Source organism: Brachyistius frenatus, unplaced genomic scaffold (genome assembly GCF_029030835.1).
Source record: "Brachyistius frenatus isolate BFR_SWC_R1_liver_20210118 unplaced genomic scaffold, ASM2903083v1 Contig_103, whole genome shotgun sequence".
Lineage (NCBI taxonomy): Eukaryota > Metazoa > Chordata > Actinopteri > Embiotocidae > Brachyistius > Brachyistius frenatus.
In genome coordinates this window covers 178,760-194,001 of record NW_027210702.1, presented here as the reverse complement: position 1 = coordinate 194,001, position 15,242 = coordinate 178,760, and the positions used below count along the sequence as shown (strand labels likewise).

The 15,242-nt window shown below is 43.6% G+C and overlaps 1 protein-coding gene across 6 annotated transcripts; it reads left to right on the top strand.

Annotated features, from left to right (window-relative positions):
* Window positions 1-6: 6 nt before the first annotated feature.
* Window positions 7-13,679, top strand: arhgef7b (Rho guanine nucleotide exchange factor (GEF) 7b). 6 transcript variants are annotated; one of them, XM_069711807.1, is made up of 23 exons: window positions 7-803; window positions 1,803-2,109; window positions 3,343-3,426; window positions 5,368-5,452; window positions 5,608-5,729; window positions 5,835-6,039; window positions 7,388-7,473; window positions 8,445-8,539; window positions 8,717-8,812; window positions 9,301-9,423; window positions 9,509-9,647; window positions 9,727-9,786; window positions 10,096-10,242; window positions 10,319-10,405; window positions 10,491-10,569; window positions 10,815-10,930; window positions 11,022-11,246; window positions 11,367-11,460; window positions 11,552-11,641; window positions 12,063-12,221; window positions 12,529-12,625; window positions 12,727-12,781; window positions 12,914-13,679. In XM_069711807.1, exons 2-23 carry the CDS (start codon window positions 1,945-1,947, stop codon window positions 13,034-13,036), a joined length of 2,532 nt encoding a protein of 843 aa, XP_069567908.1. In that variant the 5' UTR covers window positions 7-803; window positions 1,803-1,944; the 3' UTR covers window positions 13,037-13,679. The 6 variants fall into 6 exon arrangements, with proteins under 6 accessions (XP_069567908.1, XP_069567910.1, XP_069567906.1 ...); XM_069711809.1 differs by lacking the exon at window positions 12,063-12,221; XM_069711805.1 differs by having other exon boundaries at window positions 11,022-11,460.
* Window positions 13,680-15,242: the final 1,563 nt, after the last annotated feature.

Sequence of the window (15,242 nt, the reverse complement as noted above, 5' to 3'; positions counted from 1 at the left end):
TTTTGTTTTTGTGAAACGCTGTGGTTCTCCCTGGTGTCACCTGACATCTAGTGTTTAGAAGGAGGAACTTCTACCTGAGTCGGTGAGAGAGCAGCAGACTCCAACTTGGTCCTTGCTGTTTTTTAACCCTATGTTTGTTTACATTTTGTCAAACTATCACCATTGATTGCAGGCGGAGTGATGTATGAGCAGTTCTTGTTTACACCGCATCCATAGATGTGCAGGGAAATACTTTAATACTGAAGAAAACACGTGCAGCTTCTACGGGTTGGCCACGAGGGGGCGTCTTTTTTTCTGTTACACTTGAAAGCGGATTGTGGAAGGTTTGTCTGCGATGGACAATGTGGACAATGATGTCCTCGGACAGGCTGAGTGTGTATCATGTCTGTGCGTTAACATTTGACTGATTTCGACTCCCAGGCAGGTGTTCTCCTCGTCAGATGTCGATGTTGTTTCCTATGAAGGTATGTTTGTTTTTATTATGCATGCAAATCAGAGCAAATTCCTCACACTGCAATCAAAAATCAAGTTTGTAAGTAAAAAGATGGATACTGAGAATAAATGATTGGCATTGCAAACACAGCAGTGTAGTATCGGTGTAAACTTTCGTGTTTTCCACTAATCTGATCCTGTCTTTTTGTTTACAGCTTTCTCGGTGATTCAACTTTTGCTCTAGTGCCCAGCTTCCTGTTTGTGCTTTACTTTGAACGTTTTGTTGTTTTGTTTTGTCAAGTGTGAAGGAAGGCAAGTTCGCTTTCATCGTGCACGACTCCTAAACCTGACTGTTCACTATTGGACTTAATGTAAGTGCAGGCTTGAGCAACAATTCAAGAAACAAAGACATGCAGAATAGTCCAAGTTAGTTAATAATAATAATAATAATAATAATAATAATAATAATAATAATATGATGATGATGAAGCCAAGTAAATTACCTTTATTTTACAATTATAGTGAAGTTTATTGAATTAAATATGTGTGTTTCTGGATGTTATTTTGGCATACGGTTATTTTTAAATTAAAAAATAACTGTTGGGTATCTGCAAAACCAAGAACCTAAACAGTCCAACAGGGGGCGATAGAGTCTCGTTTAACACACGGCTGGTGATAAAAGGTTTTTCCTGTCAATGAATGAATAATGTTTTGGCCCCTGTATCACAGAAAGGAATCGACTTCACACGGAGTTACAGTTCACTGAATAAAGTCGTACATGAGGTGCATGAGCAGAAGTGAGATCCATTTTCTGAACAATAAAATATAGATCTATTTTTAGTCCTTTACCGTGTAGATAAATTTGCCGTATGTTTTAAATGTGCAGATTTGTGACAGAATATCTGTCCAATATTGTTTGAAATGGGATCGGCTCTGTTTAATTAGCCTGTCAGCCTGTCGGACGGTCCTGCGACGGTCAGCGATCAAAGTCATCGAAAACAACGGAAGCAAAGTGGCTTTGCCTTCAGAGTAAAAGTGCAAAATTACTGACGTTACTTTCAGTAGGATAACGCTTAAGCGTAATACTGTATTTGCAGAGTCGTGTCAGTTGCTTATATATTTTATTTTATTCAAATTGAGTTTGATTTGATTTAACATTCCTTTTTTTGTGTCAATAAACGCGCCTCAGTCATGCTTTTACTTTGAAGGGTCACAGGAAGTTGTGTCTTACAGCACCTGTCTTGACGCACGAGCAAAGGTGATGCCAGAGAGAGAGAGGGAGAACAGTGCGGGACAATGCAAAGCTGTTAAAGGAAGGAATAAGCTTATGTCCCACTTCCACCTTTATTTATTTGTTGTATGTCCGTCAGGAGGATCCAGCCAGCGCGCGGTGATTGTTGAAATAAGGCGGGGCTGTGCGTCTCTGGCGCACCTCCCCAAGTGGGACAGCGCAGAGAGAGAGTGCTGCTGCTGCTGCTGCTGCTGCTGCTTCATGACATCTGAGACACAAACATGAATTCGGCCGAGCAGACGGTAACGTGGCTCATAACGCTGGGGGTCCTGGACTCTCCCAAGAAAAGCATCTCGGATCCAGAGGCTTTCCTCCAGACGTCCCTGCAGGATGGAGCCGTGCTGTGCCGGCTGCTGGAACGACTCCGACCCGGGACGGTGGACAAAGTAAGTGGACGCAGGGGACAGAGGACGCAGGCAGCAGCAACAACCACAATAGTGAATATGTCACAACGTGGAGGATCTCACAAAATACAAATCATTTACAATTGTTCTTCGGATTTTATGCTTCTTGCATAAAAAGTCAGATTTGTCTCATTCATCTAAATGAATATATCCGAACTGCTAATTTGGAGATTTACGCTCACTTTGGCATTAAAGTGAATTTTTCTGTGGATTTGTCGAAAATCTGCAATCAAAAAGGTTCTTTGTAGGTACTTCTGTAGTATTTATGGAAACAGACAACTGGAGTCTGCTCAGATTGAATGATGTACATTGATTTCTCCATTTTCCTTTATTATTTTCATGTTATCCAATTAAAAAACAGCATATTTATTTATTTTTATTTGTGAAGAGGAGGGGGCGGGCGGGGTGGGGGTCTAAATAGGAGGAAAAACGTTAATTTGGTCCACTAGTCACCAGAAGCAGTACTAGTGCAAGTGTTTGTTTTTTACATGCCATTAATTTGAATTTTTAAAATTTGAATATGACACTGTGTGCACACGCGCACACACACACGCACACACACAATGGACCATGAACTTGACGACGTCATATCCTCCTTGGGCTTATCCAGCCTCCCTGGGAGATTGTCGACCTGTTTCAAAGTAGCTTCTGTCAAAACAACACAACACAAGTCCTCCTTTCAAAATAATGGCACAAACACGTCACCAGGTGTGGATCACCTCCTTTATTATTTATTTAAAATTCTCTGGGAGCAGATATGCCACAACTAGTTAACTTTTAAGGCTTTAGATTTCTTTACACGTTGTGCAATCTGTGTTTTTATCCAGTTTCTCGTAATGTGCTTGAGATATTGTGAAAACTAACACAGGCTTGGAGGACAATATAAAAACTCCAACAAGTAGCCATCAAATAAAGATCGACTGTTCTACAACAATTACATCCTCAACGACTTACTGCAGTAAAATGATGGTAAAAGTTGTTTTTCAACAAAAGTCCAAATTTAAACGCATGCAAGGAAAAACACTTGTCAGTTAAAACTTTAGTTTGAAAGTTGTAACCGGAAGTTGCGCTGCTGACCAGCTCGGTCCTGGAAAGCAGCGAGTAACAAGTGCACCGGCAACAGCTGAGATGAATCACCTGAAACAAGCACATGCACACTTTGTTTACACTTGGAGTGAAGGTTTGGGGCTAACGGGGGGGTTTCTGTTTGTGTAGTTTTTGCAGGAACCGAGAGGTGAAAGCGAGTTTCAGAGGAACATCTCCGAGTTCATTAAAGGCTGCGGGGCTTTCGGTGTGGAGGTGAGCTCACAAACAAACAAACAAATCAACAGTGTTTCTCCTCAGCCTTTAAATCAGGCTGCCTCACAACTCCACAAACACATCTATCGATTCAACGTCTTCACTCCTGTTTGTTAGAACCACAATCAAAAGTAAATAAGAAAGAAATTCACCAGCAAGCTCCTGAAGTCTGCGGCCGCGACATGAAATGACATTTTTTATTTTGTGTGAGTTGATTAAAAGAATCAATAAACAGCTGTTTGGCACAGATATGGGCAAATATGAAGTTGGAAATAATTGATATGTTGTTGGCCTGTTGTCGACATGATGAGAGTGCGTGCATGGTCAGTTATATCCTGAGTGAATAAAGGGCACATATATAAGGGCATATATATATGTGTGTATATATATATATATATATATGTGTGTGTGTATGTGTATATATATACACATATATATGTAATAGTCTTAGATAAGACATGGACAAAAAGAAACCACGGAGTCATAAAGGAAAAGAGCAGATTATTCAACAGGAGCTGCAGATGTGAAATGAGGAGAAGAGTGGGCTGATGCTGATGCAATGCAGCTCGCTGGGCAGCCAGTGGGTTTTTCCAATCAGGTTGATTAGAGGCATGTCAGCCATGTTGCTGGAAGCCAAGGTCTCCATTACCAGCAGTCTCAGTGACATCAGCGTAGTAATTCTTTTAGACATTCGTCGGGACAAACAGATCGAGGAGGATTAGAGAGCGCAGCGGCAGCATGAGTGTGGACCAACTCTGATTAACAGGAGCTGCACAATTCAGACCTTTTTTTTTTTTTTGCTCATGCCGTTAATTAAACTTATATTTTGGCTCGGTGCAACGTTCAATCAAGCGCTCCCTGCATATGTGCTCTCTGCTTTACACAGCTGCAGGCGAGAGCGTTATAAAAAAAAGAAAAGAAAAAGGATTTGATAGATTTTTAAAGAAATTTTGATGCCAATTTGAAAATAAACATTTTGGGATATGTGGATATTATGATAAAAAAAAATATATATTCGTCAGCCCCTGTAATTGAAATTCATGGAGTGCACTCCAAACATGTCCTCTGTGTTACAGCGTCTGTTTTGGCTTCATACATACTTCAACCATATCAATCGTGAAATTTGGGGGATCAATAAACCGTCATGTTATTTTAATATCAAACGCAGTTGCGCTCATTAGTAAGAAATAAGATCTTTGTGCAAGTGCTTCTTCTTTGTTGCTGATGTGGTTCATAGTGTCAGATTCCACTATTGATCAAGTGCATTGACTCGTTGTTGTTCTGTGGAACCTAAAAGGAGCTCCGGCTACAGGAAATGCCCAAAACGTGTGTATCCGGTGCCTCATGTTGTCTCTTGGGCCGGCGCCAGTCGGAGAGGTGAAAGTGTGTATTAACGGCCGGCTCCATACTTTCTCTGACTACCAATCATTTATGCTCGTGTGCATAAATCAAACCTTAAATCTTAAAAGAACGACGACGTAAAAAAGAGCAGAGAGTCGAATCTCAGATTCTAGACTGGAAATATTTCATTTGAAATGTTTATTATTTAGTAAATCTGACTTCAAGTCGCTCCACCTGCACGCCTTGGGAATGCAGAAGTCAGTCCGTGTGTGTGGTACACACAAGATTAGAAGCTTCAGACGTATTTTCATTGTGTGTGTGTGTGTGTGTGTGTGTGTGTGTGTGTGTGTGTGTGTGTGTGTGTGTGAGATGGTGAGATTACAGGGGGGAGCTCAGACTTTGAGTAATCCTGATCCAGTTGGAGCAGAGATGCAAACCCCCACTAAACGTCTTCATTTTCAGGCTGATGTATGTCTAATGTAAATGAGTGGTTACTTCAGCTATAAACTCATTTCAAATAGTTGTATTTGGTTTTTTTGTTGTTTTTTTTATGTACGAAAATGATTTCATATTCCTTATTTGTTTTTGTCTCCTTTTAAGCCTTTTGAGGTCAACGACCTGCTGCAGGGACTGAACTTCTCCAAGGTGTTAAACTCCTTGGTTGCCCTTAACAAAGCTACTGAAGGTAAGATTCTTCCGTGGGTCTTTTTTATTTTGCACTTTCCAGTTGGTGTTGGTTTCTCAGTAAATATTTAGTGGGATTTCTAATGAGGTTTTTTTTTTTTTTTTTTTTTTTTTAATTGTTTCACAATTATTAACTGAAGCATTGTTTACTTTCAGATTTGGGTGTTCCCGGAGACGGTGTGCGCGAGCCGCACTCCTCAACTTTGAGGATCAAGTCATTTGACTCTCTGAACACCCAAAGTCACTCCTCCAAACTGCAGCCTCAGTACCGCAGCCTGGTGAGTTACCATGACAACAGCACGAGTAACGACAGCAGCGTCTGAAAAGGCCGGATATCGATCCTCCGTCCATCTGCGTGTTTTTCGTGTTGTCTTCGTTCCCAGGACATGTCAGAGGGCAGCGGGTGTGGCCACGTCCTCGTCAAGGCGCGCTTCGCCTTCCAGCAGACCAACGAGGACGAACTCTCCTTCTCCAAGGGCGACATCATCGGCGTGAGCAGGCAGGAGGACGGGGGCTGGTGGGAAGGCTCGCTGAACGGCAAGAGCGGGTGGTTTCCCAGTAACTACGTGCGGGAGCTGAAAGGAAGCGGTGGGTGGCAGCTCCTTCACGTGTTGTGCGTCCTTCAGGATATTTTTGTTTTTGGCGTTGTGCGCGTGCTCCTTATTGTTTTGGTCCCGGTTTATGGTTCGGTACTTTTTCACGTGTTCACGTCTGTAACTTTGAGAACAGCGTTTCTATCACATATTTGTCATACGCGTCCACCGGGTCTACAAGATACGAATATAATATAGCAGTTTTACTTTCAAAATGCAGTACACTTGACATTTTAGTGAAGAATAACAGACGATAATAACAGACTGTCCCATTTAAAGTGATCTTTTCTCCAGGCAGGGAAAGAAATTGGTCCTACACAGAGATGCACACAAACAAACAGACTTCCTGCATGCCTGTTCTTACAGATAATAAGTTCCCGACCTCCTTTAGATGCGGTACGATTTGTTTCGGACTGGACGAGTTATCCTTGAAATGTCCCGGGAGGGACCGAGTGCTAATTTGTGCGTATCTTTTATTTTGGTTTGTTTATTGAGATCCTAAATCTCCCTTGTTTACAACTTTGTTTCCGTTGTAAATGTGAGGTAATTGGCTTGTTTGAACTGTAGTAACATATTTAGTGGACCTGCAGGGTGTTTGTCTGAGCGGGTTTTCCATAAATATATGATTTCTGAACTCGAACTGAAACATGTAGGTATCAGCTGCTGCCCACTCTGAGAGAGAGCCACATCCTCACGAATCATCTGATTGTGTCGGTCGGTTGCGTTGCTTTCGGAGGAGGAAAGGCAGGAGAGGAAATCTTCACTAGCGCACAAACAAAGACAGGAAGTTCCAGAGCCGCTGTATAAAAAAGGAGCTTCCTGACTGAAAGCTCACAGCAGAAAACAATGACCACGATAACAGCGCTCTGAGACACGGCAGTAAATTCATACGGTTTGATAGCCGTGCTTGTAAACAGCAATGAATTGGAGGTGCGGTGTGTCTGTTATCTCTCTTCCTGACATAAAGTGTTGTGATTAAGATTGGGCCTTTCTTTGTGTCATGAAGAAGAACTGAAGGTCAAACATAGGCCCACGTTTTATTGCTCATGAAGCTCTCCATTATCGAGACTCGGTACTCTTTTGACTTTTCATTCCCATGTCCACAAACAAGGCCAACGGTGACCTGAAGGATGTGGCTATTATTGGCCATACAGTTAACAATAACCAGGACGGGACACTGAAATGAGTCAGTGATGTTGTACCATTACAGTATCACTGACTCATTTCACAACCTTTCCCTGATGTTTCTTGCATAAAATGGCATTTTTGTGTCCTTTTGATGCGACTCCGTTCCTTTATAGTAGATGATAATAATGCAACTGTCCCTGTTTCTCTGTTTTCAGACAAAACATTAGAGAAGTCTGGGACGTTGAAAAGTCCGCCGAGAGGTTTCGACACCGCGATCATCAGCAAGACGTATTACAATGTGGTGAGCGTCGATCTTAAAAAATACTCTGGGTTGTGTGTGTGTGTGCAAAATATGTTGAAACTTAGTTTAGTTTAGTGTTTAGTTGAAATAATCAAATTTAAATACGCCAAACTATCACCTTTATATATCGGTCAGTGCAGCTTTAACTGTTTGACTGAGTTCATGTGACATGTCTCTGCTTTTGTTTGCTGTCACAATCAATTATGTTTCTAATTAATGATTGTGTAGCTGTGTGTGTGTGGTATCATTTGTGTAGCCTGCATTGCACCCCTACATGTGTCATCTGCGCGTGAGAGAGTGCAGCGAGTGTAATGTAGGTTATCTCTTCCGTCCCAGTGGTTTCTGGGGCAGCCGTGCCCCAGGGTTGGCTCCCACCGCCGTGTGTGTGTGTGTGTGTGTGTTTAATAATACAACAAGCTCCAGACAGCCCATCTTTGGTTGGACTACCTGACACACACACACACACACACACACACACACACACACACACACACACACACACACACACACACACACACACACCCTGCCTGAAGTGAGTGCTGTTCCCACTGAGAAATACAAAAGCAGAACGAAGATACAGATAAAAGTTGTTCTTCTTGTAAGTGCCCCCCAGAGCGTCAGGACGAAGCTTGTATAAAGTAGAAGAGGCTTCGGGGACAATTCTTTACTACAAACCTCGTCTGGTGTTGTAGATTTACCAATTCGCCCGTGGAGTCAGAAAGCCAGTCGCCCGTCTTCCAGCTTTCTCCATCAGGTCATTAACAAATACACGTCCCACCGAAAAGCCAAGTCCTTAAAGACTCGTTTCAACCTGTTACGATGTTTGATCAGTGATCCTTGCTCTGGGAATAGGATCTTATGGGCAAAAAGCATGTAGCACTGCGGCGTTAAGACCGCTCACTTATCTTTTCCCATTGCTTCATAATGATATCGCTCACTGTGAATAATAGAGAAGCGCGTGTCTCTGTCAGGTCCTGCAGAACATCCTGGAAGCAGAGAGCGAATATTCGAGGGAGCTGCAGAGTCTGTTGGGTTCATATCTTCGCTCGCTTCACCCCACAGACAGGTGGAGTTATTTTTACACGTTCTCTTTCATTCAACCGAGTCAGATTTTAGAGGAGGTGGAACACATCTGTTGCACTGACAACCTGTCACATTTCCACTCAATATGTAAATATAAACGGTATTATACGGCCTATCCTACCAGCTATGACAAAATACACTCCTCTCCTCTCCTCTGCAGACTCACCAGCGTTGACATCAGTCACATTCAGGGAAACCTTGAGGAGATTTCAACCTTTCAGCAGATGTTGGTTCAGTCCCTGGAGGATCATACCAAGTCAGTATATGATGACGATGCTTCTTCATCACTGGCTAAAATAAGGCTTTTTCTTAATGCATGGCATTCACGTAGGCCGTTATTAGACCAGCAGAGACATCTAGCGGTCAGGCGAAGTAACACGGCCGATATCAAAATATTCAAATCAGATGAAGAAAACAAAGCAATTGACTCAATGTGGTTTGGTTTGTATATCTGTAGATATATCCTAAAGGATCACTTTTTCAGAAGCGGAACCTTTTACGGTATTAAAATCTGTGTCGTAGTTGTAGCTACAACACAATTGTATTAATTATTAATTAATTATTAATTAATCCACAATTTGTGGACTGTGCTGACAGGTCATCATTGTAAATGAGAATTGGTTCTCAATTGATTTTACCTGGTTAAATAAAGGTCATATATTAAATGTTTCTTCTGTATGAAATGTGTAACCTCAGTCTGTTTTTATCCAGTCTGATATTGTCATGTCATTTGTGTGTGTGTAGACTCACGGAGAGCCAGCAGAGGATCGGGGGCTTCTTCCTGAGCCTCATACCCCAGCTGAAGATCATCTACGTGGCCTACTGCTCCAATCACCCGTCCGCTGTCAATGTCCTCACACAACACAGGTACAGTCTGACAAATACTGCGTTGTACTGCCGCTAAGGAGAAAGCGAGCAGCTCATGTCCCGTGTGTGGTTTGGCGTCTGACAGCGAGGAGTTGGGGGAGTACATGGAGTCAAAAGGGGCATCCATTCCTGGGATCTTAACCCTGACCACTAGTCTGAGTAAACCCTTCACTAGACTGGAGAGATACCCGACGCTGCTCAAAGAACTGGACCGACACATGGAGGTACGTCTTCGTATCTCTAACGAACTGCACAGCAACGAGCTCTTTTTCTCGCGTTCTCACGTTTTGATATTTTCAACAGGACCAACACCCGGACAGAGCCGACCTCCACGCTTCCATGGCGGCCTTTAAAAACCTCGGAGTAAGACATCTGTCAGATTCATCTTGTTATTCACATTTAGGTTTAAATAGTCTTTATTGAAACTTAAAGCAAGTCATTGGGGGGAGGGGGGGAGAGAAGGGGGGAGGGCACTTATCAAACTTCAGAGCGTACTCTTAAAACAGCCCAAAACCAGAAATATTGCCGGATATCAACTAACGTTGTCTTGAAATTAGGGATATAAAGTGTATTAAACAGCTCAATAACTGTCAGATAGTGACTTTCTCTATCATTTTTTGATTGAATCAGTTTTGTGATTTTGGACTGTGTCTGTGCTTCGTGCGTGTCCAGGCTCAGTGTCAGGAGGTGAGGAAGAAGAAGGACCTGGAGCTGCAGATTCTAACGGAGCCAATCAGAAACTGGGAGGGAGATGACATCAGAACCCTCGGCCCGGTTCTCCACATGTCGCAGGCCACAGTTCACACGGAGAACTGTCAGGTACTCATCAAAACCCGCAAGCTGAAACGTCATATTGATGTCGGGTGTCTTTTGAAAGAGCGTTATGTCTTTTTAGGAGTCAAATGAGCGCTACCTCGTCCTCTTCCCTCACACTCTGCTCGTGCTCTCTGCCAGCCTGAGGATGAGCGGATTCATCTACCAGGTGTGTTTACGGTCTGTGTGATTAAACCGATGTCTGTGCATCACGCGTTATTCGAGCTGTTACTCTCCAGATTTTCTGTTTGTAGGGGAGGATGCCGTTATCAGGAATGCTCATCTCCAGAATAGAAGATGGAGAGAACTTGAAGAATGCTTTTGAAATATCCGGTCAGCCCTGTTTCCTATTTAACTAGACGCCTCCATGATTTTAGGCTCTTTGCATACACTGAGATCAGTAAATTGGCATAAATATTATTTAAACATTAATCATTCAAAGATTTGTTTTTACGAAAATTGAAGAAAAAAAAAAGTCAGAAATTGTGTGAAATCTGGGAAATAATCATTATGAAATCACTTCAACCCCAGTTTAAGGTGTTTTTGTCCACTTGTGTTGTTGTTGTGTTGTCGTGCAGGTGGTCAGTGTGACCGGATGCAGGTGGCGTGTAACAGTCAGCACGACCTACAAGACTGGCTGGACCTCCTCACCAAACACACACTCTCACACAAGCCTCAGTCCGTCTGTCACACAGTAAGTCTCCGTGTTTTCGGAAATCTATTTAATCAGCCAGTCGGCGAGTCGACGTTCGTCCCTTTGACCGTGTCCCCTCGTCCCCTCCCAGCTGCCCTCTCGCCCCGTCACTCCCTCCAGACACTCGGAGTCTCGCGGCGGGAGCACCGGCAGTATTTACCACACCCTTCCTCATCCCTCCTCGTTCGGGACGGGCCACAGCAGCTGCCCCACGCGGGGACCCCCGGAGCCACCGAGCACCCCTCAACCCTGGAGCCTGAGCTGCCTTCGCCCCGCGCCTCCTCTCCGGCCTTCTGTCGCTATCTGCTGCAAGGAGGTGCAGTTGTCCACCTCCGAACTGTGGAGATCATGTTTAAAGTTAATGGTGTACGACAGTATGTGTGTAGATCAGAGAGAGATCAGTTCAGTTCAGTTTTATTGTGCTCTTTGTTTAAAGGACGTGAGTAAGAGTCCAAAGAACGTGAAGAAGCTGCTGCCGAAGAGGAAGCCGGAGAGGAAACCTTCAGAGGAGGACTTCACTGTCAGAAAGAGTAAGGACATCACGGCAACCGATATACAACCACCGTCACGACCCTTTTCCACGTCCTCCGCTCAGTCTCCCGTCCCGTCCCGGTCTTTCAGGTACAGCGGCTCTGGAGGAGGACGCTCAGATACTGAAAGTCATCGAGGCCTATTGTACCAGCGCCAAGACGCGACAGACTCTGAACTCGAGTGAGTGTACACAGATCGTTCATACACGAACACGCATAGCTACCGTACGTCTTATTGCTAACCATCGTTTGTTCTCTTTGGCTCTAACAATATTTTTCTCTCTCCTCTTTTTTTTTTTCCTATGTCTTACCTCGATTCCTTTGCTTTCCTCATCCTTCAATTATTGTTTTATTCATTAACCGCTTCGTTCTTGTGGTCTTGTTTGCTTTTATCACCGTTATCCCTCTTTTTCCACTTGTTTCTTTGAATGTGTTGATTTCTTCCACGTACATTTTATTTGTTTTTATTTTTGGTTGCCTTCGGGTCATATGCCATGTTTTTTTTGTTTGATGACCGCCCAAACCTGACCGCGGTTTCTCCTACACCCTCATCCTTTGTTCAATACGGTTTGTACTCATCCTCCCTTCGTGGTTCTGTAAAGCCTGGCAAGGAACTGACCTCATGCACAACCACGTGCTCGCTGACTCCAGCCTCACCGTGGCCGGTTTCCCTGGCAACCTGCCATGTTCTGACCAATCGGAGGACTCGGATTACGACAGTATCTGGACCGCCCATAGTCACAGGACAGCCTCATTTTCTCGTAAGATATCGGTGTTGCAAACCGCCGGAGAACCGGCTAGTTTATTATTAGATGTATTAGACGTACGTATCGGTATATCGACCCCGACCTTTCCCTCGGTGCGTGTGTGTCTATCTTTTGCATACTTGGTAGTTGTCTCAGTAAGCATACGTCCCATAGCGCAGTACTTTTAATGGCTGACTGAATGCATGCAAACAAAACAAGTAAGTGGACAGGATGCTTCCCAAAATGTCACATTCAAAGTATCATCTGGTGTTTGCGCAGTTCTCATATGTTGTGTTTTGTACTGTTGTCGTTATTCGATCAGGCTCCAGTAGGAAGGATGTCCAAATGTTGTTCCCAGAAGAGGAGAAGATTATTGTGGAGGAAACCCGGAGCAACGGACAAACTGTAGTGGAGGAGAGGTGAGAGATGAAAATGCATCCACATAGATAATAAAATATAATTGCGGTTTGTCACATGTCAAATGAAAAGGTGTTAAAGTTGTGCTGTTTTGTCCCTGCAGGAGTCTGGTGGACACCGTGTACAGTCTCAAAGACGAGGTCCACGAACTCAAACAGGCGAGTCGTCGATTTCAGGGATCAAAATTAATGTGTATTTTCGGGGATGTCGCAGGTTGCGGAGTACTCACAGTTGCAGCAGTTAATTGCACTCATTTTTTTCTGTTGTCCTTCCTCTTCCTCTTCCTCCAGGACAACAAGAGGATGAAGAGGACGCTGGAGGAGGAACAGCGAGCGAGGAAAGAGCTGGAGAGGGTCGTCAGGAGAGTTCTGAAGAACACGAACGACCCGACCCGGGACGAGACGAACCTCTGAGATCAGATCCGGACATCAAGAGACCAGTTTCTTATTTTTCTTATTTATTGTCAATGACCAAATGACCAGAAGTGTCGTCCAACCTGCCAAATACTTCACACTCGTCTCCATTCCCACTCGCTTTGACCTTCACGGTGACCTGCGTGCCAAACTGCGGACCGAGAGGAAACGCCTACCGGCCATCGGCGAAGCCGAGACAACATCTCTTTCTGTCCCGCGTCTTTATTTTCTTTGGACAAAAGACTCATTTACTCGCTCATTCAGTACGAAACGTCACCTTTGCCAGGTCCATATATTTCACAGAGATATGGAAGCAGCGCCTGAGTGAAATGACTCAGTGAAAAGCTTTGGGGTTTTTTTTTTCCCCACCGTCAGAAATTTTGCCATCTCTTTTTTTCAAATGTGAAATCATCACAAAATGTCGGATCATTTGTTACGTCAAACAACCTCATGAGTTTTACAGGATCAGGTTAAAGGTGTCGGTGCCGTGTGAGAAAGTGTTGCACTGTTGTTTAGTTAGTTGTAATTTAAGTATTCTATTTGATTTCTTTCCTGTATCTATAGATGCCGCTGTAGCGGGAAACAAATTCCCCGAGGGGATTAATAAAGTAATAATAGCCACCAAGGAAGTGTCTTTGTCGCCCTGAAGTGATGCAGCTTTGCTGCAATATTGGACCTTGTGAAGTGTTGTGTCCATGTTTATTATGAATGAAATGACACCAGCACAAAAGTCAGTTCGCAGCTTTGATGTTTATATATAGATCTAGAGAGGAGGGGGAGAGGGGGGAGAGGAGGAGAGAGGAGGGAGAGAGGGGGGGAGAGAGGAGGAGGAGAGGGAGGGAGGAGGAGAGAGAGGGGGAGAGGGGGGGGAGAAGGAGGAGGAGAGGAGGAGAGAGGAGGGGAGAGAAAGGAGAGGAGGGGAGAGGGAGAGAGGGGGGGAGAGGGGGAGGGAGAGGAGGGGGGAGAGAGGAGGGGAGAGAGGAGGGAGAGAGGGGGGAGGGGAGGGGAGAGAGCAGCACAAAGAAACAAACGCGTCTGTTAAAATGACCAGTAGGGGGCAGTAGTAAAAATTCGCTGCAACAAGTCGGCTCCGGTTTATTTAGATTTAGTTCAATATTAAGAAACTCTTGAACGAACGGAAATATGCAGAAAGGACTCGTGCGAAACCGTAATTGTCGTCGAGGGACCGGAAATGTGGAGTTTTGGAAGAAGACGTTTCCCCGGAGATGAGGACTCCCGGTTGTCTCCCGGTGAACGTGTCCCAAATGTTTGCTCCGCGTGCCGACGGAGACCGACCGACCTACGGAGAGCTGCGGCTTCACTCCTCCGGTGAGTCAAAACAACTCCAACTTATTGACCTTAAATTAAAAAAATTAAAAATTAAAAAAAAAACAGGGAAATGGGGTCTTGTAAGAAATGCACTTTATAATTTGAAGTTGTATAAAAACCCATATTTAATTAAATACAAATATAATAATGCAAAAATCCCATATTATTATATTATTGCAGCATATTGTTATATTATTGCAGCATATTATATTATTGCAGCATATTATTATATTATTGCAGCATATTATTATATTATTGCAGCATATTGTTATATTATTGCAGCATATTATTATATTATTGCAGCATATTATTATATTATTGCAGCATATTATTATATTATTGCAGCATATTATTATATTATTGCAGCAGCAACCTTCGTCCAGGCTGATTTGTATTAAAAATACAGGAACGTGCAGTTTTTAGGGAGCTGGACTGAAAACAAGCTGAATTTATGACAACAAACCAGGAAGCAATAAATTAAAGTTTCACTGTAGTTTTTTAAAACGAGACGCAAAAAATAAAGTATTTTTGAGGAGAAAAAAAATGTGGCTTTACTTTGAGGTTGTTGGGATTAAATATAATAAAAGATAAAAGATTACAGGACATTCAGGGAGGAAGCACAATGCAGCTAAATTGTCTTTATCGTGTTTCTGTCTTATAACAAATATTAGTGGTAAAATGTTTGAGACACGTCGCATCATCCATTTTGTCTCGTCTCTCAGGAAAGCGGGACGCCGGCCGAGACGGACACAGCAGCAGTGGCGGAGGGGGACAGGACGGTTTTGAATAACGGACCGGTGCAGCGGGTCGGTCCTCTTCTTGTGGACAAATGACCACAATCATACAGAATCTGCAACACCGAGACAACACAGACAAT

Coding starts and splice junctions, on each gene's coding strand:
- arhgef7b (XM_069711805.1), top strand. CDS start 1,945: ATGAATTCGGCCGAGCAGACGGTAACGTGGCTCATAACGCTGGGGGTC. Junction 2,110..3,342: donor GACCCGGGACGGTGGACAAA/GTAAGTGGACGC, acceptor CTGTTTGTGTAG/TTTTTGCAGGAACCGAGAGG. Junction 10,931..11,021: donor CTCAGTCCGTCTGTCACACA/GTAAGTCTCCGT, acceptor GTCCCCTCCCAG/CTGCCCTCTCGCCCCGTCAC.